General features: G+C 49.5%; 2 protein-coding genes across 4 annotated transcripts in view; one reads left to right on the forward strand and one right to left on the reverse strand.

Moving 5' to 3' along the window:
* The window catches only part of KIAA1671 (KIAA1671 ortholog), a 205564-nt gene that overhangs the window by 16492 nt on the left and 162143 nt on the right, over positions 1-26929 (forward strand). The gene's annotated exons all lie outside the window — the stretch shown is intronic.
* On the reverse strand, positions 10542-11679 carry LOC119519653 (MAP kinase-activated protein kinase 2-like). Its single transcript, XM_037817437.1, is given in 2 exon segments — positions 10542-11088; positions 11090-11679. Coding segments are annotated over 2 exon segments (1137 nt in total).

The following is a 26929-nucleotide window of genomic DNA, read 5'->3' on the forward strand; positions in this document are numbered from 1 at the left end:
AACAAACTTCAAAAAATGTTATGGCTTACAGTTCCACAGTTTCAGTTATTTCCTTATTGTGAAATATAACATATGCAAAAAGATACTATCTTTCAAAGTATTATTTAACAAGTAATCATATAGGAAATTTCCAAAAATGATATGAGTTACAACACCATAGTTTCAGTTATTTCCTTATTGTGAAATATATATACAAAAAGGTGATAACTTTTAAATTACAAATTAGAACAAATTTCAAAGGATGCTATAGATTATGGTTCCACCCTTTCAGTTCTTTCCTTCTAGCTATTCTGATTCCCTAGAAACTAAGCAAAAGAAAATTATATAGCGATTCAGTATTCATCATCCTTTGTTAAATTCCATCTTGTCTGTTGCTACCCCTTCCTCTAGTTCAATCACTTTCCTAAACTTCAGGGATGTCTAGGCAGTGACCACCCTAACTTGTTCATGTTGAAAAGGGGTATCAACTTTATGCAAAAAGGGGACACATCTAGTTGATGTTCTTGAAGAAGCTATTGCATCTGGCTTTTGGGACTTCACTGTCATAGGAGTTCTCTGGAGGATTTAAGTTTCTGAAGAATAAACTTAGTAAGTGACACTTTTATAGAGTCTCAGATAAGGGTCAAAGTATTCTTTGAGGTTTTGGGGACTGCTGTTGACTTGGGCTTATCATACTGTGGCCATTTGGCATATCTAGGTGAAGCTTGCATAGGAGTAACCTCCAGAACAACCTCTTGACCCTATTTGAAATCTCTTAGCCACTGAAACCTTATTTTGTTGCCTTTCTTTTCCCCCTTTTGGTCAAAAAGGCATTCTCAATCCCTCGATGCCAGGGTGTGACTTACTTTTTTAACTTCAATAAAAATGTTTAGGAAGATGTTCAATGGGCTAGTAGTTATATCTGATCCACTGCATGTAGAAATACATCACTTAAAGCACATTTGTAACTGTGACACTGTGGCACACCATCGTGCTCCGGTGTCCCAGGACCAAGCCTTGGAAGCTAACAGGTCACCCAGATGAGCTGTCTGGATGTGTGGTTGTGTAGCTGTTTTATTTGGGGTGTGTACAACAAGATGTTTCATACCTTTGTCCCATGAATGAGAAAAGCACATTCTTCTAGAACAGAAGAGAGGTTTAAATTCCTCCTTGACTCTGCTCACAGCTTTTCTTGAAAGCAGGAATTTTGCTTTTGGGTTCAGTTTTGATCAGAATGTATTACTCTCATGCTGTACGCTGCACCTACCCTTGTATTTGATTGAAACCCATGAGACCACTGTTTTTGGAGGTCAGCAATAGTGGAACATTGTAACTGCATGTGGTTCAACCTCAGGATGACCCCATGAGGTAGATGATATTGATCCCTTTTTCCAGATGAGAAAACTGAGCCTCAGAGAAGGTGACTCATCTGAGGAAACACAGCCAGCACTGTGCAGAGCTGGAATCATCCAGTTCCCTGCTCATTTTGTTTTGCCTCCCTGGCCTCCCTTTGCACTTGGCAATGCTACTTCTGACCCACTGCTGGAGGATGGGAGCTTTGGTTATTTGTCCAGCAGTGGGGATGGGTTTCCCTGCACCATCCACACTCCCCTCCATTCAGCACAGGCTGGTCGCATGGCTACCGTGTACTTTGTAGGAACAGTGGGCATTGGTGAGGCAGCATGCTGGGGACTCACCACTCTCTGGCCTCCAGGGCCCCAGATTCCTCCTCCTTGACCTGCTCCAGGCTCCTGGTCCTGATGCTGCTGAGCCAGGTGCATACTCCCTGGGGACAATTTTGCTCCCCATTCAGCAAATCCCTGTTCGTAGAGCAAGACAGCAGAATCCCCAGGGCCAGGCATTGGATCCCGGCCCTATCAAGGCCGTCTGGATTTTTGTGTTGTTCTTTTGGAAAGGTCTCTTCTTTCTAGGGGAGGGAACAAAAGACTTGGAGAGGGCGAGCATTTTGCTCAAGGTTGCACAACCAGCCAGGACCTGAGCGGGGACAAGATGTCGGGATTTCTGCTTCATAATTCATACCTCTTTCCACCCGACACCCTCTCCATCTGCCCCTGTGGTTGGAGGGGCCTGTCCTTGGCCTTTCCCTCTTCCCAGCAGGTGCAGCCAGTTCAGGGGTGCTGAAGCCCAGGAGCCCTCTGGGTGGAGCAGGAGCACCCACTGGTCACTCTCTAGGCTCAGGCACTCCCAGAGGTGACATGGAGACCCCACTGAGCCAATAGTGACATGAACACCACAGTCTCAGCACCCAGGCAGGTGTAGGAACGGGTTTGGGCCTTGGCCCACCTGCTCCCCACGTTGTGGGACCCACCCCAGCTCAGCCCATGAGTCCAGCCACCTCCAGCTGGGCCTGAGACCTACTCAGCTTTACAGGAGAAATGCCACCAGGCTGAGGTGCCTGGGCTGTGACATGGTGAGGGTGGAGACAGAGCCATCCGGACCCTCTGGAGTTGCAACCCAGTGAGGAGGACCTCGACTCCACAATGAGACAGACCCCAGTTCCAGTCTTGCCTCTGGACAAGTCCCATCACCTCACTCTACCTCAGTTTCCATAGCTGCAAAATGGGTGCACTAGCAGTGCCTAATTTGTAGTTCTGTTGGAGGATTAGGCACAGAAGAGGCACTCAATAGATGGCCACATTATCAGGAGAGAGGAAGGGACAGAGCAACTAGATTCTGCAGTACAGTAGTCCTGAGTCCAGATCCTGGGGTTCACCACTGGCTGCTTGCCTGACTTTGGATGAGTTCGATCCTCAGCCTCAGTTTCCCCATCCGTGCAATGGGAATGATAGTAGAACAGCTTGGGGGGTTGTTTTGAGGATTAACTAGGATGCCACCTGCCAAGTTCTTAGCCCAGTGATGGGCACTTTGTGGGTGCTCTATTCCTGTGCCTGGTTGTTGTAGGGGATGATTCTTGGGATCCTTCTGTGTCTAGCCTCTGCATCAGTGCAGGGCGAGCCACTGGGCAGTGGGCCAGCTCCTGTTCGAACATTTGTTGCATTGTGATGTGTTTTCTGGCAATACTTCGGCCTCCCCCGCTGGACTGCAAACTTCTTCACGACGTGTCCTAGTACCCCACAGAGGGCTGGCCTGGGTGAGATGCTCAAGAAATACTAAAGAACCCACTTCTCACTGACCCAGGGCATGCCCTGACATGTGTCTTTTCTGGGGGAGGATATGCTTAAGATCTGGGTCCAACTTTCCCAGGATGCTCTCCCGCCACTCCTGACATGGCTCCCTCAGGCACTGTGTGGAATGAGAAGCAGCTGAGTCCCTGGTTCTTAGCACTGGCTGCTCAGTGGAGACCCCTGGGGAGCTTTTTCTGGAGACCCCTACCTAATTGGTCTGGGGTGGGGCCTGGGCATCTGTATGAAAAAAGAGAACTCCCCAAGTGATTCTTACAGGCAGGCTGTCCTGCACTGCTGTATGATGCATTGCTCAACTCTGGTGAAAGCTGAGGAATTTATTACAGAACTACCCATGGTACACGTGTGTGCCTGCATCTTTGCTCAAGTGAGTGAAGGAATGAATGAATGAACTAGTGCAGAATTTCCCACACTCTGTCACACAGCAGCTTTGTGGGGTTTTTTCTTTTTTTTTTTTTTTGCCATGTCTACGTACCTCCTATATTATTTCCCTAGTATTTTGAAGTCACCTCATCCATTCTTATTCAAACAAATCCACTTATCATTACTGTATACTAAAAAACCAGTTTGCTTGCCATAAATAGAAGGCAACTTTAAAAATACAAACCAAGGAGACCAAACAGCGTCATGAAGTTCCCACTAAATAAATACCTTTAGTCAATGTGAGTTTTGAGCCAGAGGCCTTGCTGTCTTGTTGTTACAAAGGGTGATCAGCAAGTGTTGCAGAAATGTTAAAAACAGGCCAGCACCTCATAGAGACTTTCTCCTGCCCAGACAAAAATTGTCTTCAGTGAATTAGTGCTGTTTAATGTCCAGTCCTTGTACTGCATGCCTCCCACACTTCACAGATGCTGTCAGAGAATGGGGTTGCGAGAAGGAAGGGAGGGAGAGTGGGTCTGAGTGGGCAAGGCTCTCCTTCTTGAGTGGCCCTGGCTGCCCTGTGGATGTTGGGGTATCCCAAGGCCAGGGCATCTGTTGCCCCACAGCAGCCCTAGAGTCTCAGGAGGACTGAGAGGCTTCTATTCTCGGGGTCATCGAGTTGAGACGGGCCCCTGCCAAGGAGGCCAGGCTTGTGGTGGGGCTCAGAGCCTGGCAGATGGGGGCAGAAGGAAGAAGTAGCTTCTCTGCAGGACCCAGTCCCTGTGGGGTGGGTGCCAGTGTCCTAACCCTTGGATCACCCACACGGAGGCCAGGGGCCTCTTGCTGGTGTATGAACTTGGATGAGTCCCTTTATCTCTCTGGGCTTTCCTTGGCCATCTGTTGAATTAATTTATTTTTGTCGTTCAGTACCTGCTATGGTCCAGGCTCCATGTTTGTAGCTGCAGAGAATGTGGCAGCCAAGATCCCTGCTGTCTTGGAGTTTATGAGCTGGACGGGGAGGCAGGCATTGCAGCAAGGGATGGGGGATGTAGGGTAGGCTTTTCCGAGGAAGGGTTGTCAAAGTTGAGACCTAAGGGATGGGGATGGTAATTCCAGGCAGAGGGAACAGCATGCTTGAAGGCTTTCCAGCAGGAGGCCAGGATGGTTGATGCAGAGTGAGCATGGGGGGGCACGGTGGAGGCTTATGCTGGAAAGATTGGGGGCTAAGGCAGCAAACCATGAAAAGGGATTTGAATTTAATTCTGAGTACCTCTAGGGGGTTTAAGCAAGGATGTGATGTGATTGGATTCCCTTTTGGAAAAAGGTTTCTCGGACTATAGACTGGGGATGAGCATGACGATGACTAGCAGCATATAAGCTTTAAGATTTACTGAACACAGTTAGATCTGTTCGGTGTTTTAATCCTCAGGCCCCGGACAAGTCGGGGAGTATACTGTTATCCTCTTAGGGAAAGGAGGCACAGAGAGGGAAAGCAGTTTGCTCAGGATCACTCAGCAAGGATGAAGGGAACCCAGAGCCCTCACCAACATCTGCCTTCTGCACACTCAACTCTCCTGGAAGCTGAAGGTCCTTGGACCTTGAAGGTCTATCTGCAAAGGGAGCTTGGATCTCAGAGCAGGGAAAATGCTCAGGACAGAGGGTATTGATTTTATGCCTTCTCCTGCCTGTGCTGTGTTACTTGCCCAGCAAAAGAGAGGTTTAGCGAAGGGGTAGGGGGTAAGATGGTAGCTTCAGTGACTTCAGAAGTGTTGAAATTAAATTAATTCCCTTATATCTGTGAGCTGCTGTGACTGTCCCCTTCAAAACAAAGCTCCAGAAGAGAAAGAGCAGGCAAAGAGCAGTAAACACTAACCTGTCCGCCAATGAGCATTTTAAAATGTGATAGAATCTTGGGCCCTAGCCCAATGGAAATAGCAGAAAAAATTGTTACTGTTTAAAACGCTTCAAGCCGTTGTTTGTCTGACTTTAAGAATTCATTCACATGGAAAGGAACCTTTTTTTTCCTTTTGGGGAAGTAAAAAAAATATGTATATCTATTCAGATGAAAGATTCCAAAGTTTGAACCTAGCAATTTTCCTCCCGCCGGGATTTAGAACATAAATTAGATGCCGTCTCTGTGGTATTGAGGACACTAATATCCTCCTAAGAGACAGGCTTGTTTGCTGGATCTGAGATTCCCAGTGTGGTGAAAGGCCCTTATTTCCTTCCCAGTCTCTTGTTTGTTGCTTTAGTTCCCTCTTTGTCTCCACGCCTTTTGAAAGGGAGACAGAGAGAAAAAAATGCTCTGCTTTCCAATGGTGAAACCTCTCCCTTTGGAATACTGCTTTCCGTTGAGGGTTTTTTTTTTCCCAGTGTGTTTCAAGAGGACTGGGGGTGCTCCCGGAGAAGGCTGAGGGTAACTGAATGCCCTCCCCATTCCAGGCGTGGTTGCTGGGGAGGACGCCTCAGCCAGTAAGGTGGGGGGATGCCGAGAAGCCGTGTGTGTGTGTGTGTGTGTGTGTGTGTGTGTGTGTGTGTGTGTGTGTGTGTGTGTGTGTGTGTGTGTGTGTGTGTGTTGGGTGGTGTGTGTGTGTGTGTGTGTGTGTGTGTGTGTTGGGTGGTGTGTGTGTGTGTGTGTGTGTGTGTGTGTGTGTGTTGGGTGGTGTGCAGGGGAGGGGTCCTGGATCCCCAGGCTGGTTTCCTTCCTCTCCTGGTGAAATATCTCCTCTTGAATGAATCACATCCTCTTCTCTAAAGTTCTGGGTTCACAGACTGTCAAGGCCAGGCTGGTGCTGTAGGAGGGAAGCCTGCTCAGCAGATGTCAGACTCAGGTCTGGGACTCCATGGAGACACTTTGGGTTGTCTCAAGGGTCGACCCAAGGCTTCAGCTAGGAATCTTCCCTTTGAAGCATTCATTCATTCATTCATTCATTCATTCATTGCAGGTGATGCACAACCCCATACTCAGGGCTGGAGGTAGGGAGCTTGTGTTAATCATCCCCTGTTTTTGTTATTCAAGAACTTTCTGTGAAGATGCCACCTCTCTGAGCCTCAGTTTCACCATCTGTAAAAGGGGGGGTATAGCACCTTCCTCCACTAATGGGTGCAGTAGAAGAGATAATACATGAGAATGTTTAAGGCAGTGCCTGGCTCATGGCAGGGGTGGCAAATCAATGGCGTGGATGAGAATGTCGGTATCTTCCATGCCACAGGCCTTTCCTCATTCTTGGCCTTACGTCACCTGCTTGGGTGTGAGCTCCCCAGATCAGACCCCGAGACAGTGATCGTAGTGCAAAACATTTATTTGGGAGGTAATCCCAGGAAATGCTGCTCAGAGAGTAGGGCTATGAGACGGGGAAGGGAAGGCAGCCCATGCTGGTGCTCTCAGAAATAGCTTACCTCTGCAGGCAACAGGCTCAGCACCACTGGGGACCTCAAGGGGACTGTGTAGAGCCCACAGCCCAGGGTATCTCCCCAGGGGTGTGGGAGCTGGGGTATTTATACACCATACCCATTAGTCATTGGCTGGGGGCAGCTCCCAGGCTGTTAACTCCCCGCCACTTCTGGCCTGTCTTGCTCCCAGGTTCTCAGAGTGGGAGAAAGCTCTCAGAGCACCACAGGGCTTTCGGAAACTTCCAGAATGAACAGGGTCTTGCATGGGGCGTAGGTGGCATGTGCTGCCCTGGGGTTGTGGGCATTCTTCAAGGCTTGGCTCAGATGTCTCCCCTGTTCCCTCCAGCAGCCTCTGCTCCTCCTTCCTCCGTTGTCCTCCAGCATCCCCACCGAGGCCATCCATATGAGCCCTTCAGGGCTCGATCTTGTCAGTTCTGTTTGGTCTGTTTTCCTCCCCTGGGCTAGCTTCCTCTGCAAGGATGGCCCCCTGTCCTCGAGCTCTCACGGTCTTAAAGGGAGACGGAGGAGTGACAGGTGGCTACCGTTGAGGGGTGAGTGCTGGGAGGACTGTGTGTGGGGACCCCTCCACCTCCCAGGCCTGCGCGTCTCACAGCTGTGCCATCCCTGCCATCCCTGCAGGAGTTCTCACAAAATATCGGTGCCTGGGCTCCACCTACAGCAGTTCTCATTTAGCCCAGCCCTGCCTCTGGCTGTCAGCATTGAACCAGTCCCTCTGGCTTGGAATGGTGAAGGGCCCCTGTAGTCATTTCTGGGAATGACTGCCCACCTGGTGGCTGAAAACAGCACACGTTTATTCTCTTACAGTTCTGGAGGTCAGAAGTCTGAGCTCAGGTTCACTGGACTGAACGCAAGGAGTCTGCGGGGACATGCTCCCTCCCATGCTCTAGGGGAGAGTGGTTTCCTTGTTTCCAGCTTCTAGAACTGCAGTCCTGGGCTCGTGGCGCCTTCTTCCATCTTCAAAGCCAGCAACATAGCATCTTCAGATCCCTCACTCCTCTCTGTGCCTCTGTTCACATCGCCTTCTCTTTCCTTTAGTCAAATCTCTCTCTGCCTTTCTCTTCCATGGGATTGCATTTAGGGCCCACCTAGAGGATCCGGACTAACTCCCCATTCAAGACCCTTAACTTAATCCAATCTGCAAAGGCCATTTTCTCCATGTAAGATGACATTCTCAGGTTCCAGGATTTGGACCTGGGTGTTTGGGGGTGGTAGGGCATTATTCTCCCCCACAGCCCCAGAGAAGTGTCATCCCCTTCTGGGTTTATGGTCTTCACCAGGTACTTCCAGACAGCTTATTTTATAGACTCCCACAAGGTCAAGACTCTTATTTCTGCCTCAAAAAAGTGGGTAAACTGAGGCACGGGGAGGGGAAGCAACTTTCTGAAGCAGAGCCTGGACTTCAGCCTGGCCTTTGCAGGCCCCGAACCCCAAGTTGTGTCTGCCTTTGCTCCCCTTGGCCTGGGGAGGAGAGGGACGCAATGCAGTTGGAGGGGACGGGTTCCGGCTCTCTCCGCCCTGCTATACTCCATCTGCAGCGAACAGGGCTGTCCAGGCCCCTACCCCAGACCCAGTCCCATAACTGGGAGCATGCTTATTTTTACAAGTCTGTCCTGAACCCCTCAGAGGAAGGATTCCCATTTCTGCTTCTGATGATTCTTTGGGAAGAGATCACTGTAGTTAGTTCTCCAAAAATGGGATTTGGGGCAACTTAAGCCAACCGAGTACTGCAGATGGGTATCAGACCCAGAGGCCGGGTTGGAGGGGACTGCAAGCTACGCTGTGCCAGGTGCCAGGCTGGGGCTTTGCATGTCCACCTGGGTTGGCATCATTATCCCCACTGCCCAGGTGAGGAAAACCCAGGCTCGGAGAGGAATCGACCTGCCCACGGTCAGCCAACGAGGATATGGTGGAGCTGGGATTTTTTTTTTTAATTAAATTCAGTTTTATTGAGATATATTCATATACCATACAATCATCCATGGTGTACAATCAGCTGTTCACAGTACCATCATATAGTTGTGTATTCATCTCCCCAATCTATTTTTTTTCCAACTATCAAATCTGTTTAGTAAAGACAATTTCGATCATACAAAACAACAACAGTTTACAACAATCTGAGTGCTGGACACACCATCAGAGAGACAAGAGAGGTGCCTCGGGCATTCGGAGCCCTTCCCCCACGTCCAGAGAAGACCCTGGTGCCCCTCACCACCCTGCCCCTGAAGGAGATGAGAGCTGAAGTACCAGTGCTACCCCATCCCCGCAAACGGCAGAGGGGACATGACAGGGACCATGGCACAGAGGGTCTCCCCCCATGTGGTGCCTCATTGACACTGAGGAGGGCCCACCCTCCCTTCACTGCCTCCACACAGGAAGCTGAGCTGTTTTCTTGTGTTTCTTTTGGTGGGGAGTGGGATGTGAAGTGGCTAATGGGAAAAGGGCATAGTCAGGACATCTTTGGTGAGAAGACTGCTCCCCCAACTAGGCCACACAATGGAAATCTGAGAGCAGAACCACAAAAGTGGTCCTGCCTTTACCCAAGAGTGGTAGCTGGCCAATGCCCCCAGAGCCCAGGGGAGACACAGGAAACGTAAAATGTTCGTGTCCCCATAAATTCCCCAGGCTCACCCAGGTGAGCTGAGAAGCAGCTCACTGAGAAATGGCTAAAATTTTAAGAAAAATAAACAGTGGGTTAATCATGGCGGAAAGTAGAGAGGTTACCTGATAGATCAGCACCTAGGGAGACGGAGGACCAACACTAAATGGGGAGAAGGGGGTCCAGTCTTCCCGATTGCTGTGCCAGTGCCTCAGTCACTCCTCCGTACCTCCCGGCACCCAGCTAGCAGAGACAGGCCACAGAGGGCCTGGTTCAAAATCTAGATAGGCTTCCCAGCCACTCCTGCAGGCCCAGCATGGGCAGGGCAGGCCCAAGGAAGGAAAAGGTTTTTGAGCCACAGCAGGGCCCCTTCTGCAGCCCTGCCTGCCCCAGCTCTGCCTGCATGGCTCCCGGTGCACACACACACACACACACACTCACTCACTCCCTCCTGTCTGCTCGGCATACTGGTGATGTCTGAGGGCTCCAGGTGGAGAAGGCGGGCAGCATCCAGGCCCCAGCCCTCTGTGGCCTTGAGCTTCTAGAACACGTCAGCCAGTGGGAGCTCAGGCTGTAGTGGGGAAACGGAGGGCAGATAGGACAACACAGGGACGCTCCCTATAACGGTTTCCACTAATACCCTTTAACAAACCCCAAACCCTTGCAGTATCCTGGAAGGAAGGGGTTTGGGGAAAAAGGAGGAGGAGTGGGAGAAAGGACAATAAAAGGTTTCATAAAAATTCAAAGTCAAATTACTGATGAAACTGCAAGATAAGCACAAGTTCAAGGGCATCTTTGCTCCCTTCTCTCCTCACCCTGCCAACCTCCCAGCCTCTCCAAGGTTGGCCAGAACCAAGGCAGGTAACGCCAAAGGGTCAGAATTTTGCTGCTGGCAAAGTGTTGGGCTCCATGCAGCAAAGGAGGAAGGGAGGCATAAGTGGACATGTCGGTGTCTCTTCTTTTAAAAATTATATTCATGTACATAGTTACTGCTTTTCCTCCAGTGGGGCAGGAGGGTGCTCAGCGGCTCAGTGAGCAAGGGCTGCAGCCTCTCGGGCCTGAGCTTTCTTCCACCTCTTCAGAAGCAGAGGGTTGGATGCATCTTCAATCTTTTTTATCTTGATTTGCTTGTAGTCAACACGCATGGTGGCCAAGGCACTGGTCATCTCCTCCTTGACATCCTCCCACCGCTCCCTGTCCTCCTTTAGGGCCCGGCTGGTGTGCACTGGGGTTTGGGGGACATTCGCTGATTGCATGATCCAGGGGTGGTTCATAAACTCTGTGATGGTCATTCTCTGAGCGGGGTCTGTTTTCAGCACGTTCCGAGTGAGCATCTTCACTTCCTCTGATACTTCTGACCATTCCGGGTTGGGGAATTCATACTGGCCCATTTGGATGCGACTCTTCATGCCCGGAGAGATGGTGAGGCCATGGTTGGAGTAGAAGGAGGGATACCCACATAGCAAGATGTACGTGATGACACCCAGAGACCACAGGTCCCAGGACTTGTCATACTTCTCTGGGCCCAGCACTTCCGGAGGCATGTAGTACGGTGTGTAACAAGGAGTGGTCAGAGTTGTGGCTGGTGGTTTCCTTGGCAAAGCCAGAATCAGTGAGTTTCAGAATGGGGCTGGGCCTTTTAGAAGTGTATAAAAGATTCTCAGGCTTGACATCCCGATGAGCAATGTTGATTGAGTGCAAATACTGGATGCCCTTACCAATGCTCTTAATGATTTCTGATGCTTCTCTTTCTGTGAATGCTTGATCTCCTCGGTCTTTGATTCGGCTAAAGGGTTCTCCACCATCCAAACACTCCATGACAATCAGCAGGCACTTCCTCCCCGCATACAGATTCTCGTAGACGTCCAGGATGTGGACAATGTGTGGGCACTGGGAGGCCGGACAGTGCAACTCCACCTCCCTGCGGGCCTTGGGGCAGTCCTGAAGCATTTTTAGGGCTAATTTCTCCTGGGTCCTCTTGTTGAAAATCCGCAAAACTTTCCTGTTGATGTCCAGCCCCAGGACCTTGTAGTCATCGGTGATGGCGTTCTTGATCTGCAGGCTCGACTTGACGTGGAACTGGGAAAACTGAGCAGGGGCGGGGGGCTGCGGCGGCGGGTTGGGGAACAGCACTGGTGGGGTCTGGCCTTGGGAGTTGGACAGCATGGTGCCCGGAGACCTGGGAGCAGAGGCAGGAGGGCCACAGCCGCCCCCTCCTCCCGCTCCAGACGGGGTCCCCGCCGCCCCCCGCCCGGCTGGGAAGTTTGCTCCGGGCTGGAGCCAGCTTCCCCACCCCGGCTCAGCTCCAGGCTCGGCGGGTCGCGGGGGCCCTTGTCCCTCCACCCCCCCCCCCCGGGGGGGCCTGGCGCTCCGTGGAAGGCAGGATGGTGGGGCCCGGCGGGGGGAAGCGGCGGCAGGACAAATTACCCAGCCCCAGGCCCAATCTATTTTTGAACATTTTCCTTACACCAGAAAGAATCAGAATAAAAAATAAAGGTAAAAAAAGAACACCCAAATCATCCCCCCCTTCCCACCCTATTTTTCATTTAGTTTCGTCCCTATTTTTCTACTCATCCATCCATACACTGGATAAAGGGAATGCGATCCACAAGGTTTTCACAATCACACTGTCATCCCTTGTAAGCTACATTGCTATACAATCATCTTCAAGAGTCGAGGCTACTGGATTGGAGTTTGGTAGTTTCAGGTATTTACTTCTAGCTTTTCCAATACATTAAAACCTAAGAGGTGTTATCTATATAGTGCATAAGAATGTCCACCAGAGTGACCTTTCAACTCCATTTGAAATCTCTCAGCCACTGAAGCTTTATTTCATTTCATTTTGCATCCCCCTTTTGGTCAAGAAGATGTTCTCAATCCCACGATGCTGGGTCCAGATTCATCCCTGGGAGTCATATCCTGCATTGCCAGGGAGATTTACACCCCTGGGAGTCAGGTCCCACATAAGGGGGAGGCAGTGAGTTCACCTGCCGAGGTGGCTTAGTTAGAGAGAGAGGGCCACATCTGAGCAACAAAGAGGCACTCAGGGGGAGACTCTTAGGCACAATTATAAGCAGGTTTAGCCTCTCCTTTGCAGCAACAAGCTTCATAAGGGCAAACCCCATGAGGGCTCAGCACATCAAACCACCAGTCCTCAATGTTTGTGAGCACATCAGCATCAGTCCAGGTGAGGAAGCCCAACACTTCTGCATTCTTCCCCAGGAGCTGGATTTTAAAGCCTCCAGACTCCTTGCTCTTTGTGCTGGTGTTGACTTCGCAGGCTCACCATGCTCACGACTGTTGTTTGGAGGGGAGGCTCCCTTCAGTTCCAGTTTCCCCTGCCTTCGTGTTGGGTAGGGTTCACACCCTTCCTGCCACCCTCACACGCAGTCCTTCAGCCAGTCCTGCCGTCTGTGTCTACGGCCACCCTGTCCCTTCTCTCCCTCACCACTGCTACTGGACCGGCAGGTAGCACCATATCCCTCCTAGAAGGCCACAGCGGCCTCTTCCCCTGTCTCCTGGCCTCCCCTGTGCCCTCCACAGCCCATTCCCCACTTGGCAGCCAGGTGGGCATTCAGACCTGCCACAGCCCTGTGAAAGCCCTCCAGTGACTTCCTGTTCCACGTGGCAGCAAATCCAGGCTCCTTTCTTCAGAAGCTCTGCACGGCACGGCCCCTGCACGTCTCCCCATCCAACATCACCTCTTCCCATCATTCCTTCTCCCACCTGGCCCTGCCTCCCCTGCCTTCTTTCTGGAATGTTCTTTCCTGTCTGTTTGCACAGCCAGCTTAGATGTCACCCCACCCAGAAGCCTCCCTGTCCCCCTAATCCAGAGTTGCAACCCCAGCCCCTGACTCTCACGTCATCCTGCTTTGTTACCTACGTAGTGCTGGTCCACGCTGAGGCGATTTCGTTCTTGTGTTTCCTTGGAAGCTCAGCCTTCCAGAGCGGAGACCTCATTGGCTTGCTTGGGTGCTGGGTGCCCAGTGCCCTGAGCAGCACCTGGCACATAATTGGGTGTTTTTAGTGCACACTGGTTGAGTGGACGATTCTGATAAGGGACCTTGTCACAGCTACCCGGATGGCCCTGGACAACTCGATTCTCCTCACTGGCCTAACAAGGGAGCTGGGCCATGTGGTCTTGCAGCTGGAGGATTCTGGGCTTCCAGGAATTCCCCAGGAATTCAGGGCTGGTCAGGGCTCCAGGGGGAAATGCTGGCCCAAGGCAGGCGTGTAGGAGTGGGGCTGACCCTGAGCCACAGGAAAAAGGAGGGTTCCTGGGTGGGGAAGAAGTTATTTGGGATGAGTGCCCAGGGCTTAGCAAGAACTCAAGAGTGCCTTCCCCACTCCCTCTGAAAACATGCCATGTTGTCTTAGCTGCAGTGTGGTGCAGGGAGGTTGTGGGGTGGATGTCCACTCGCGGGCACCTCTGCCAAAGGAGCTTTTGTTTATTCGAGATTTGAACAACAACAACAAAAAGGCTGTTCTCTTAAAACCACAGCTCTAGAAACCTCAGGGCTTTCGGATCAGGGCAGAAGGTGGTGGGGAGTTTTTCTCTCTCTTTGTTAAACATTTTTTAAAAAAACCTTTTTATAGAACATTATAGATGCCAAACAGCAGGAAGAAGAAATATCATCCATTACCAATGGGCACGCAACTGTGAAATTTTGGCAGGGGGATTTTTGTACTTTAGGGGGTGCTTTTGTAGAGATGGATCAAGCTAATTAATTACACTTTTTTTGTTGTTGACTTGTTTTTGGAAAAAACGAGACAACCACAGCTTTCCAGCCTCTATTTTTTAAACTTAATATCATGCCATTAACCAGTACCTCATGTCACCAGTGTTTGTAAACTTCATTTGGAATAACTGCATAAAATTGCTAAAGAATAAAATACTGCCATCTATTTGACCAATTCCCAGTCATTCCCATTTCTTGGCCTAGTTTTCTAGCCTTGCAAACCTGGTGCCCTCTGCCCCCACCTCTCTCCCTAGGCCTCCTGTGCATTTTTTCAGTTCTCCCCAAGGTTCTCCTGCCTCAGGGCCTTTGCACAGGCTGTTCCCTCTGCTTGTCTCCCTATTTCACTTTGGTGATACTCTGCCTTTACTCTCATCACAGCTTGTACTGAAACCTCTCTCGGGTCTGTCTTTCAATCCTTCCTGTCTCCCCCACCTCCACCCAGGCTGTGAGCTTCCTGAGGGCAGGGACACTGCCTGTGTGCCAAGCCCATCACTGTAACCCAGGGTCCAGCTTGGGGCCTCTTGAAGTGGTGCAGGGGAGTGTTTGTTTCATGCCTCACAGATGTTCAGTCTTGAGTTGTAAAAATGGAGGCTTGGCTTCCTTTGTGTTCTGACTGATTGAGTGGGGGAAGGCTAAATGAGTTTTATTTGCAGTGGGGGGGTGATTTTTTATTTTAGCCCCCAAAGCATAGGCGAAGAGGAAAATTATCCCCAGAGACACATGGCACCCCACCCAGTCCCTGTGTAAGACACTACATATATATGGATCCACACGATGATGGTTACCATAGAGACACACACACATTGTTACCATAGTAACAATAGCTGTTCTTTATCAGTTGCTTACTATGTGCCAGACACTGTGATAAATGTATTTCACATATTTACTCATTTAACCCTCTCAGCAACCTTTTGGAGAGAGTTAATATTGTACCCATGTTATGGATGAGGAAACCGAGGCCCAGAGAGGTAACACCACTTGCCCAGGGTCACACAGATTGTAAGTGGCCAAACAGGATATAAAACCCAGGCAGGAAGTTTCTGGAATTCATGTTCCTGACTACAGTGCTATCCCGCCACTACACACAGACAGATGCTCAGACTGAGACTCACACCCTGCTTGTAAGCCTCCCCACTGCCGCCCTGCACCCGTTCTGCTCACTTGCTGTATCTCACATCTCTATGGTCACCACACTCCCTGTGACCCCCTTTCATCTCCAGGGTCCACAGCTCCACAGCTGCCCCGCGCTCTGCCCTGCGTTGGCAGGAATTTACGCCAGCAGGCACTGGTGCTGTGCACCATTGTACCTGGGCTTGTCCCCCGGCATCCCACACACAACGTGGCACCCCAAATGTACACACACATCCACCTGAAACATGGGCACCCCCTCACACGTACAAGCACACACACATGCATACCAGATGTGTGCACACAGCAGCCGCAGCCCCAGGTCGGGGTATGGGGTTTGGGCTGCAGAGCCACTGCGTCCCTCCCAGCTCCAGCGTGAACACGCCCCCTCTGGGGTGTCAGCAGGTGTGGTGCAGCAGGCACTGGCTTACACCCTGGACTTCTGGGGGTGGGGTGCCACCTGTTGGGTGACCCGGTCCAGCAGGCGGTCAGCTTCAGGAGTGCTGAACTCAGACTCTTGCCAGACTCTTTCCGTAGCCAGGATGCCTGGCCTCATCCTTAGGAAGGCACCAGGGGCTCAGTGGGTGTACTAGACCCATTCACCCCACTGGGAAAACTGAGGCTCACGTGACACCGCTGAAATCATGAGGCAGGACCAAAGGCCTCCCCTGGCTCTGCCATGCCTCCTCGCTGCAGGGCCAGCCCAGGAAGCGCCTGTCTCCCCAGGGCTCCTTTGGGAACCCCCCCACCCTTCCCATATTTTTAGTATTGCCCTTTCTTCATTCCTGTCTATTCAGCAGAGTGGTTAAGCCTTTTGGGTTCTGGAATTTGACAAGATGAGTGACATTGGACAAGGGGGTTAATCTGTTTAAGCCTCAGTTTCCTGCTTTCTCCAGTGGGAAGAAGAATAGTAGCTTCGTACCCACAGGGTTAATTGTGAGGGACCAACAACGTCTCTGGGCAGAGTTTGTCTTTGAGCCCTGTGTGGCTCGGTAGGCTTGGAATGAGGGCTCACTTTGTGTTTGGAGTTGTTCTTTCCTCCGATGTGGGGAGGTCGGGGACCGGGATTTGCCCTATCCACTCCCGTCCATCCCCTCCTAGTCTGATGGACCCCACCCCCTCCTTCATAGCACAGGCAGGACAGGATTCACCCCGGGGCTAGCAGACACCACCCCTGGCATAGCTGATCACGCCGGCCGCTGATCCTCAGGAGGTTGTTTGTCTCTGGGGCTCAGGGAGGTCACCAGTGGGGAGTGGGGGCAGAGGGCTGGAGCCTGGACACTGTCGGAGCTGAGTGACCCCTAAAAGGCTGGATTCTTTATGGGTGCCCATGTTTGGGTCTCTGCCTGGGACTTTTTTTTTTTTTCCAATTTTGTTGAGATATATTCACATATACAATCATCCATGGTGTGCAATCAACTGTTCACAGTACCATCTCATCACATAGTTGTGCATTCATCACCACCATCAATTTTTGAACATTTTTATTATTCCAAAAGAAAAATTAAAATTAAAAAAAATTAAAACAAGAATAAAAATACAAGTAAAGAAGAACACCCAAAACATCCCATCCCCCATTTTTCTACTCATCTATCCACACACTGGATAAAGGGAGTGCGATCCACAGGGTTTTCACAATCACACTGTCACCCCTTGTAATCTACATTGTAATACAATCATCTTCAAGAGTCAAGGCTACTGGGTTGGAGTTTGATAGTTTCAGGTATTTACTTCTAGCTATTCCAATACATTAAAACCTAAGAGGTGTTATCTATATAGTGCATAAGAATGTCCACCAGAGTGACCTCTCGACTCCATTTGGTATCTCTCAGCCACTGAAGCTTTATTTCATTTCATTTCACATCCCCCTTTTGGTCAAGAAGATGTTCTCAATCCCACGATGCCAGGTCCAGATTCATCCCTGGGAGTCATATCCTGCATTGCCAGGGAGATTTACACCCTTGGGAGTCAGGTCCCACGTAGGGGGGAGGCAGTGAGTTCACCTGCTGAGTTAGGTTAGCTGGAGAGAGTCTGCCTGGAACTTTTAACTTGCAGGGTAAGATTGTGGCTGTGAGTTTTACTGGGGGACGGGGACCTCAGGTGGAGGGAGCATCTACATGTGCTGGTAAAACTATGCCTTTGTTTGTAACTGCTGACTTCTGTACGCATTGGCGTCTCCCCTGCTACACCTAACGCTGAACTGTCTTGATCACAGCTCAGTCCCTGGCTCCTAGCATGGTGCCTGGCACATGAGAGGGGACCAGTCAACATTTTTTTCACTGAATGAATGGTGCCGAGTGCTTCATGTGTGTTCTTAGCAATTCTCTCAGTTACTGTGGGAAGTAGATTGTTAACCCATTGGACAGGTGAGGGAGACTGAGGCTCAGGAAGTTCAGAAACTGGCCCAAGCTCATAAAGGCAGGGCCTTGAACTCGAGTCTGTGTGCGGTTGAACTGCTACCTGAAGCTCTCCCCCGAGCGAGATGCCCACTTGCCAGGGGCTGGTCTTGAAGCAGCCCTCTCCTTTTCCATCTGCCTGTCTTGGAGCCAGCAGTTCTCACCTGGACGCACAGGATGGAGGATGCTGACATGTGAGACGCCGTCCCCTGGGAGTGGGGGACCCAGCCCAGCTCCTGGCAGGCAGGTGGTAATGCCACCCTCTCCCACTCAGGAAAGCGCATCAGAATGCAAGGGAGGCAGGGTGAGGGAGGCCATGCTGGAAGAACCTCAAACTGCTCTTGTAGGTGGCCTAAAGATCTCCATTGCCCCCTCCCCAGATTCAGGCCAGTCCTGTCTCCTCCACTCCACTCCCAGCCATGCAGGCAGAAATTTCTGTTCCTTCAGTGCTCCAAGCTCTTTTTTGACTCTAGACCTCATGGTTTTCTCTTGGCTGGATCCTTCTGGTCCTTTAGGTCATTCAGTTGAAATGTCACCTCCTCCAGGAAGCCTTCCTTGATCTCCCAATTGGGGAGACTCAACTGTGATTCACATCACAGACCCCATCCCTTCATCTTTCTTGTCCTGTGCTGCCGTCTTTGTCCTAGTGTGTTGGCTTATTCCCTGCCTGTTCCCACCCCCACCCCAACTGTAAACTGAATGAGGACAGGGACCCCAACAGTTGAGTTCATCAGTACCTCCCCATCACCGAGCAACTTTTAAAAATTCAGCAAACGTTGGAACTTGACACTTCCTTGGTGGCGAGGGGTGTGTGGACACATTTCACAGTGGGCTGTCTCAGCATTGTGTCACAACCCCCTAGGGCAGAACAGATATTTTGAGCAAATCCATCCCTGTGAGTCAATGATTCTAGGAAGGAGGGGTGTCTTAGGCTGGGTTCTTCCAGAAGCAGAGCCTGAGAACAAGATACGGCGCAAGTGGTTTATTTGGGTGGTGATAGGTAAGGTGTGTTAATGAGCAGGTCACCTCTGGGGGCAACTGGAGCTCAGCTGTGTGGGGACCTCTAGGAGAGTGTAGCACACGCCTCTGAGTTGTCCCACCCAAGTGCTAGGGAGCTGGGATATTTGTCCCCCAACAGTTGTCCACAAGTCCCGAGAGAATTTGGTTGTGGCTCTGACAGCATCCACTCCCCTGGGACAGTCTTTTCCCCTGGTGAGGGAAGTTACAATAATCAGAGATCCTGTACGCATACTGAGCACCTGCTGCAGACAGACACCTTCCAGGACTCTTTGCTTTCATGTGTCCTTTGGGACGAGGACACACCTGTCCCTCCTCCTGCTTGCCTACGTCCTCCTGCTCGTGTGCAAAAGCTGAACTGCCTAACTCTGCAGGTTCTCACCCCTTCCCAGTCTTGCTAAATGACTCATAGTAGTAATGCTGATGAGGTCAGTACAGATACCACATGCTAAGCGCTTCATATATGCAATCTCATTTCATCCTCGCAAAAACCGATGAAGTGCATTCCCTCGGTTCCATTTTATAGATGAGTAAACCGAGGCTCAGAGAGGGGAAGTGCTTCATCCAAGGTCACACAGCTGGTAGAGGTGGGTTTGGGACATGATGCCCAGCCGGCTGACTCCCGTGCTCTGAATGGTCCCCCAGTGGGGCACGGGCAGGGCAAGCAGCCGTGGGACTTCTGGACGCCAAGTCCTGTGTATATCCCCCAACCACAGCATCCTCAGAGCGCGAGGTTGGGTAACTGGTGATTATGCTGGGCAAAATTAGGGTCTGGGAGAGCCGAGAGCAGGTAGTGTTTAGCTGAATTTTGGAGTGTGTGTCATGTTTTTTGTATTAAGGCTGGGTCAGTTGCCTTCAGGGGAGGGGCTCCCAATGTATCATCGGGGAGCAGAACCCTGCCTCCCCAGTGGTTATTCTGAGAGCTGCTAATTGGACAGGATGTCTCAGTGGTGAGACTGCCTGATGTTTGGAAGGAAGAACGAGAGGCTGGAGGGGCTAGAGCAGAGTAGGGGTGGGCTGCAAGGAGACAAGGGCCTGGTGGTGGACCGGGGCAGAAAATGCTGGGCTGTGGTGAGGGGTGAGCTCTTGGAGGCCACTGGAAGTTTTGGGTTTTGTTTTCTTAGGTGTGACTTGACATACCGGAAAGTACTCAAATCTTAAACGTACAACTGACTGCATTTTTGCATACGTACACACCTGTCTTGGTTTCCCAGAGCTACTATGACAAATACCACACAACAGATTGACTCAAACAACAAAAATTTATTGTCTCACAGTTTTGAGGTTAGAAGTCCAAAATCAAGATGTCAGCAAGGCTGTGCTTTCTTCCAGGGTTGGTAGTGCCCTCCATCACACGCCATCCCTCTCTCCTTGTGCCTGCTCTTCTGGTTTCTGCTGACTTCTGGATTCTCTATTGACCACGTCCAAATTTTCTCTCTTGATAGGTACTCCAGTCATATGGATTAAAGTCCACCTTAATTCTGTGTGGCCAGAATTCACAAATGAGTCCACACCTTAACTCATACTAGTATCGACTAAATTCTTGTTTACAAATGGGTGCACACCCACAAGAATGTGGATTAAGACTTGAACTTGTCTTTATGGGGGGTATGATTCAATCTCCAATAAAACCCCATAACCACCACCCATATCAAGAGATGGAACAGTTCCATGTCCCCAAAAAGCATGCTTGTACCCCTTACTAGTCCATAATCTCCAAAGGAAATCATTATACTATCATGATAGAGGAATTTTGCATATTCCTGAACTTCATATAAATGCAGTCCTACAGTATACACACTTTTGGGTCCAGCTTGTTTTGCGCACCATTATGTCTATGATATTCACGTGTGACTGTAGTGTTTTTTTCATTGTTGTATATTGTATTCCACTATATGGATATGCCACAATTTATTTATTCAGTCTACTGTTGTTGGACATCTGGGTAGTTCCCAGTTTGGGGCTATTCTGAAGGCAGATGCTATGGCCATTGGGGTACATGTCTTTTGGTAGACCTAAGCCCTCATTTCTGTTGGACAAATACCTGGGAGTGGAATTGCTGTTCAGCTCTAGTAGGTGTTGCCATACAGTTTAACAAAGTGGTACCAATTTAAAACCAATTCCATTTGCTCCGTGTCCTTGTTAACCCCTGCTAATGTCAGTCTCTGTAATTTTGGCTGTGGTAGATGTGTGCTAGTATCTCATGATGTTTTAAATTGGCGTCTCCCTGATGACCAATAAAGTTGAACATCTTTTTGTGTACTTATCGATCAATTGAGATATTTTTCTGTGTGTGTGTGTGTGAAGTTTCTGTTCAAATCTTTAGTCCGTTTAAAAAACAAAACTGCGTTGTCTTTTTCTTACTGATTTGGATGAGTTCTTTATATTTTCTGGAGAGAGTTCTTTGTGAAAGATACATACATATTTTCAAAGCCCAGTTTGTGGATGGCCTTTCCACCCTCTCAATGGTGTCAGATGAACAGAAGTTCTCGGTTTTACTTGAGATCTATTTACTGCATGCTTTCTCCTTCAAACTTTAGTATTTTGCCTCACTAGAAGCTTTTTCCACAGGAAATGAAATGTCTAGATTGGCCTTTTGGGAAAATCATGCCTGTTCCAGTGTGGAGAAGGCCTGCGGGAGGACAGGGAGGGTGCAGATGGGGTCTTCTAGGCGAGAGACGGGGGTCGAGTGTGGACTGGGGGTGGGAGTGGATAGAAAGAAGTGGGGGACAGTTTACAGATAGATGTAAGAGGCAGATTGAATAGCATTGGATGGGGGCGTGATCTCTTAGAATCCTTTAGGAAACTTTCTATTTTAAAAGGTGCTGAGTCCTGAGTTCCCAGACAGGACCCTCTCCTCTCTCCAGGTATTCCCAGCCTTTCTCCTAAGCCAGGCAGGCCGAGAAGCCATGGGTTTCAGATGATGCCTGCTTTGAGGTTGTTTGTGCGGCTTACACAGGATTCCTATAGCTGGGAGAACCTGCATGTATAGAAGTCTAGGGCTAAAGTAATTTTTACATCACATACATAGATATATATTTGTACATGTTATATAAATATATATTTCAAATATATATAATATATAATATAATATGCGCTATACTATATGGCATAATATATAATCTCTGTATGTATGTATGGTGTGTATATATATGTGTGTGTGTGTGTGTATACATATATATATATATATATATATATATATACTTTTTCATCACTGATTAGGAATTCCAGGTTTTAGTTGTAATTCTGACTAGCACGTGTCCCTCCTCTGGGTTAGGGAAAGCATTCTTTCTGGCACAGATCCATCTGGGAGCAACTCTTTCCCATTGCCCTGCCCTAAAATCTAAGTCAGCCTGCTTCATTTTTGGACTCAGCGTTTGTCAGGGAGGGATAGCAGTTTAAGGATCCAGGAAGAAAACTACTTTGGAGCTTTATCCAAACCTGGGGGGTGTCTGGACGCTTGGTTGTCCCCACGACTGGGGTGCAGGTGGGGGGTGTTGACGTTGATCCTGGCAGCCAGGGGGCAGGGGTAGGGAGGAGGGCAGCCCCCCATGCACAGATGGTCCTGCAAAGACCAAGCCCCTGTTTTAGGCTGGGGTCTCCCCAAGGCAGGCCCTGGGATTAGGGTGCCTGGCACCATGGGGGAGTGTGGAAGGGAGACGGGGAGGGGAAAGAGGAGAAAGCGTCCAGCCAGCCAGGAGGGTTGGGGGAGCTCTGGGGAGCAGGGCAGAGGAGCAGGGGAGCTGGGGCCTGACATGGAAACTGCTCATCTTTGCTAGTGGGCTGCTCTTGGGGCTGTTGACTTGCCCACGCTTCTGGCCTGTGCTGTTTGGGGCCGAGTGTGCTCCCACAGCCGAAAAACACGCCCTCGGCCACAGGACCATGGGGTCCCCAGTAAGCAGCCTCCTGCGTACAGAGGTGCATGCGGAGGGGACAGGGCAGGGTCTCTGCACCCTCCTTGAGAACCTCTTGGACTCCATGACCTTCAGGTCTTCAGAATCCAGTGTGTTTAATTTCATGCTTTAACTTCCTTGGCATTAAAAAAATTTTGTCCCCTATTACAATAACATTCATTTCATAGGAAGGCAGCCCAGCAAAGCGGTAGGCTTCCTGGCCTTTAGTATCCATATGCCTCAGTCTCCTCATCTGTAAAAATGGGTGTAAAAATACTACTTGCTTCCAAGGTTGCTGGGAGAAGCAAAGAAGCTTCTGTATGTGAAGTGTTTCACACAGAAACTGGCCACACTTTTGATAAATACGAACTGTTATTATTATTATTATTACACAAAATTTAGAAATTACAAATAAGCAAAAAGAAGATTAAAATCACCTCTGGTCTCATCCTCCCCCTTAGAGATAAACTCTGTCAAAAGTTCGTAGATATTATTCCAGTACTTTCTATAAGAATGCATAGCTCCCTATTTACATATCCACCCGTGTTGCAATGATATAAAACAAGAAAGTGGGATCTTAATGTCACTACAGGACTAAACATTTGAAAACGTGGCTTTTAGTTATTTAACTAGGTAATGCATTCTCATCATTCAAGGTGGAAAGTTACCAAGTGTAGACACAGAAGTCTCCCTGCCATCCCTGCTCTGCATCCACCCATTTCTCCACCCCCAAAGGAACTCATTTAAAACTTATTTTTAATTGTGTTTTTTTTTTTTTTTTCCTGAACCTCTTCATAGCTGCCGTTGGCTAAAAGTGTAAGAGATTTGATTATCCACATTATAACTCATTATATGTCAATCACTGAATCCTAAGAGAATTCTGTCTAGGTTTCAAGGTCACTTTGGAAATTGAACTGTGTTCACCCTAGCCCTTTTAGAGGGTGATTCTGGCCCTGGAGGTAGCGATTTTCTTAGCACCTTGCATGCCAGTTAATAAAGATGATGGATTTGGGGGGTCAGGGGCGGTGGGTGACCCTGCACATGTGCTGTGCTCTTGAGCCTAAACCCCAGTTGCTATGTCCCTGGAATGAGCTGCCTCGTCCCCTGCAGCCCCGGTTAAGCAGAACCTTTCATTAACCCTGGGCCTTGCCCCTCCCCACCTCTTGGTGCACCCTGTGTTTAAGGCAGAGGGACAGAGGTCAGAATAAATTGTCCCCAGCAACGCTGTAGGTGATGACTCCTTACAGTGGCTAAGTAATTTGTGGTTAAGTTAAATAAAGGCTGGGCCTGGGTGGGGGCACATCCGCCGAGACACCCCTGTCCTTCCTGTGTTGAGAAGGTTGAGAATAGAGTTACAAGATCTGTTCTGAGTGCCAGCTTTGCCTCTCCCTGCTCCTGTGGCTTCCTCTCTCTGAGCCTCAGTTTCCCCATCTGTATATCAGGATTGTACAGCGCCGTTCAATAGAACTTTCTACAGTTATGGACGTGTCCTATAAGTGAACTGTCTGATGAGATAGCCACCGATTAGCCTTGTGTGCTATTGAGTCCTTGAAAAGTGGCCAGTGTGACTGAGCCACTGAATTCTGAGTTTTATTTAATTTTATTTTAATTAATTGTCATATAAATTTAAGTAGCCACATGGTAAGTGCAATACCAGGACCTGCCTGGCAGGATTCAATGCTGTAAAAGGCCTAACAGGTGGGAACAAGGGATGAAGGATTTGGTGGCCTTAACTTCTTAGTCCCGGGCTGTGAGCATTGGGCTTACTCAAGCAGCCATTCAACTCCTTGCTGCCTCCTTCAGGGAGCCCTCCCCTCCTTCTCTCCCCAGCCAAGTTAAGCTCCATAGCAGTTTTAGTTTCCTATTGCTGCTGGAACAAATGAATGCAGGTTCTTAGCTTAAACAATACAAACTTATTATCTTACAGTTCTGGAGGTCAGAAACCTAATATGGATTACAGAGCTGTATGCCTGCTGGAGGCTCTGGGGCAGAATCCGATTCCTGCCTTTTCCAGCTTCTAGAGGCTGCCCACATTCCTTGGCTCATGGCCCTTCATTGCTCTGACCTCTGCTTCCAGAATCATATCCTCTCTCTTTGACAGTGACCCTCCTGCTTCTCTTATAAGGACACTTGTGATTGCACTGAGCCCCCCAGCATAATCCCTTGGACCTTAACTTCATCACATCCGCAAAGTCCCTTTTGCCATGTAAGGTAACATATTCATAGGGTTTAATGATTAGAACCTGGACATCTTTGGGGGCCATTGTTCTGTCCACCACAGGCTCTTCCCCCTGGGGCTAACTCTGGGTCTCAGCCATGCCTCTGAGCCCCTCCACACTGTGGCAGTCACCATCTGGGGCCATGTCCGCCTCCCTGACCAAACTGTGCTTCAAGGACAAGTGTATCCCACCCCAAAATTTGCCTGAAAACATGCTCTGAGCCAGGTGGTCCCCTTGCCAGGCGGTCGGGGTGAGGATCAGGGAGGCAAAGGGGATTCACTGTGGAGTCAGACAACCTGGATGGAATCCCGATCTGCTAACTTACTGGCTGACCTTGGCAAATCACTTTGCCTTTTGAAACCTCAGTTTACCCACCTGTAAAATGGGGTATAATAAAATTATCAACCTCAGGAAGCTGTTGGAGAGGTTACCATAAATGATGCACATGGAGTCTTTTTTTTTTTTTTAATCTTCATTTTATTGAGATATATTCACATACCACACAGTCATACAAAACAAATCGTACTTTCGATTGTTTACAGTACCATTACATAGTGGTACATTCATCACCCAAATCAATTCCTGACACCTTCATTAGCACACACACACAAATAACAAGAATAATAATTAGAGTGAAAAAGAGCAATTGAAGTAAAAAAGAACACTGGGTACCTTTGTCTGTTTGTTTCCTTCCCCTATTTTTCTACTCATCCATCCATAAACTAGACAAAGTGGAGTGTGGTCCTTATGGCTTTCCCAATCCCATTGTCACCCCTCATAAGCTACATTTTTATACAACTGTCTTCGAGATTCATGGGTTCTGGGTTGTAGTTTGATAGTTTCAGGTATCCACCACCAGCTACCCCAATTCTTTAGAACCTAAAAAGGGTTGTCTAAAGTGTGCGTAAGAGTGCCCACCAGAGTGACCTCTCGGCTCCTTTTGGATTCTCTCTGCCACTGAAGCTTATTTCATTTCCTTTCACATCCCCCTTTTGGTCAAGAAGATGTTCTCCATCCCATGATGCCAGGTCTACATTCCTCCCCGGGAGTCATATTCCACGTTGCCAGGGAGATTCACTCCCCTGGGTGTCTGATCCCACGTAGGGGGGAGGGCAGTGATTTCACCTTTCAAGTTGGCTTAGCTAGAGAGAGAGGGCCACATCTGAACAACAAAGAGGCATTCGGGAGGAGGCTCTTAGGCACAACCATAGGGAGGCCTAGCCTCTCCTTTGCAGCAACCGTCTTCCCAAGGGTAAAACCTGTGGTAGAGGGCTCAACCCATCAAACCACCAGTCCCCTATGTCTGTGGTCAGCACATGGAGTCTTTAGTGCTTATAAAGTACCTTGTTAGTGCTTATAAACATAGCAGCTGGGGAGGCCGCAAGGCTTAACAGAATGAACTCAGGGGTGGGGCTGCCTGAGTTCAAATTCTGACTCCACCACTTGGGCAATTTGCTCAACCTTCCCAAGCCTTGTTATCTGCATCCATCAAATGGGCCTGATTGTGCTCCCCATCTCTGAGGGTGGTTGGGAGGATTAAATGAGTGAATGAGTTTCATGTGCTGTCTGGCACAAAATTAATGCTCAGTTACTGTTAGTGACTTGATGACGGTCATTGTCATTACCAGTCCTCCCCAGGGCCCAGCAGTTGAAAACATTTGGAATGGTTCACTGGGTTGTCTTTGGTGGTTGGGGCAGGTGTTTCTGCATCTGCATGGCAGCCTGGGTTAGGTGCCGAGAGTGGAGCCTGTTGTGCCCTGAGGCTGGCAGTGCCAGGCCCTGACAGGTTTATGAGGGTGCTGAGAAGTTGGCAGGAGATGGAGGAGGGTGTCAGCCGCTTGCCTGAAGGGTATGGGAGACACAGTTATCCGTCTGGAAAAATCAAGCTAGGACATGTCAGCCTTCGCTGCGGGTTGATTGCCAGGGACTGCACAGAGGAGGGAATGGCTGGCAGGGGTGGGGTGGAGTGCTGGTGCTGGAGAGAGGGCTCTGCAGCGGTCCCAGATGGATCTGAGATTTTACAT

This window comes from Choloepus didactylus, chromosome 23, assembly GCF_015220235.1.
Source record: "Choloepus didactylus isolate mChoDid1 chromosome 23, mChoDid1.pri, whole genome shotgun sequence".
Classification (NCBI taxonomy): Eukaryota; Metazoa; Chordata; class Mammalia; order Pilosa; family Megalonychidae; genus Choloepus; species Choloepus didactylus.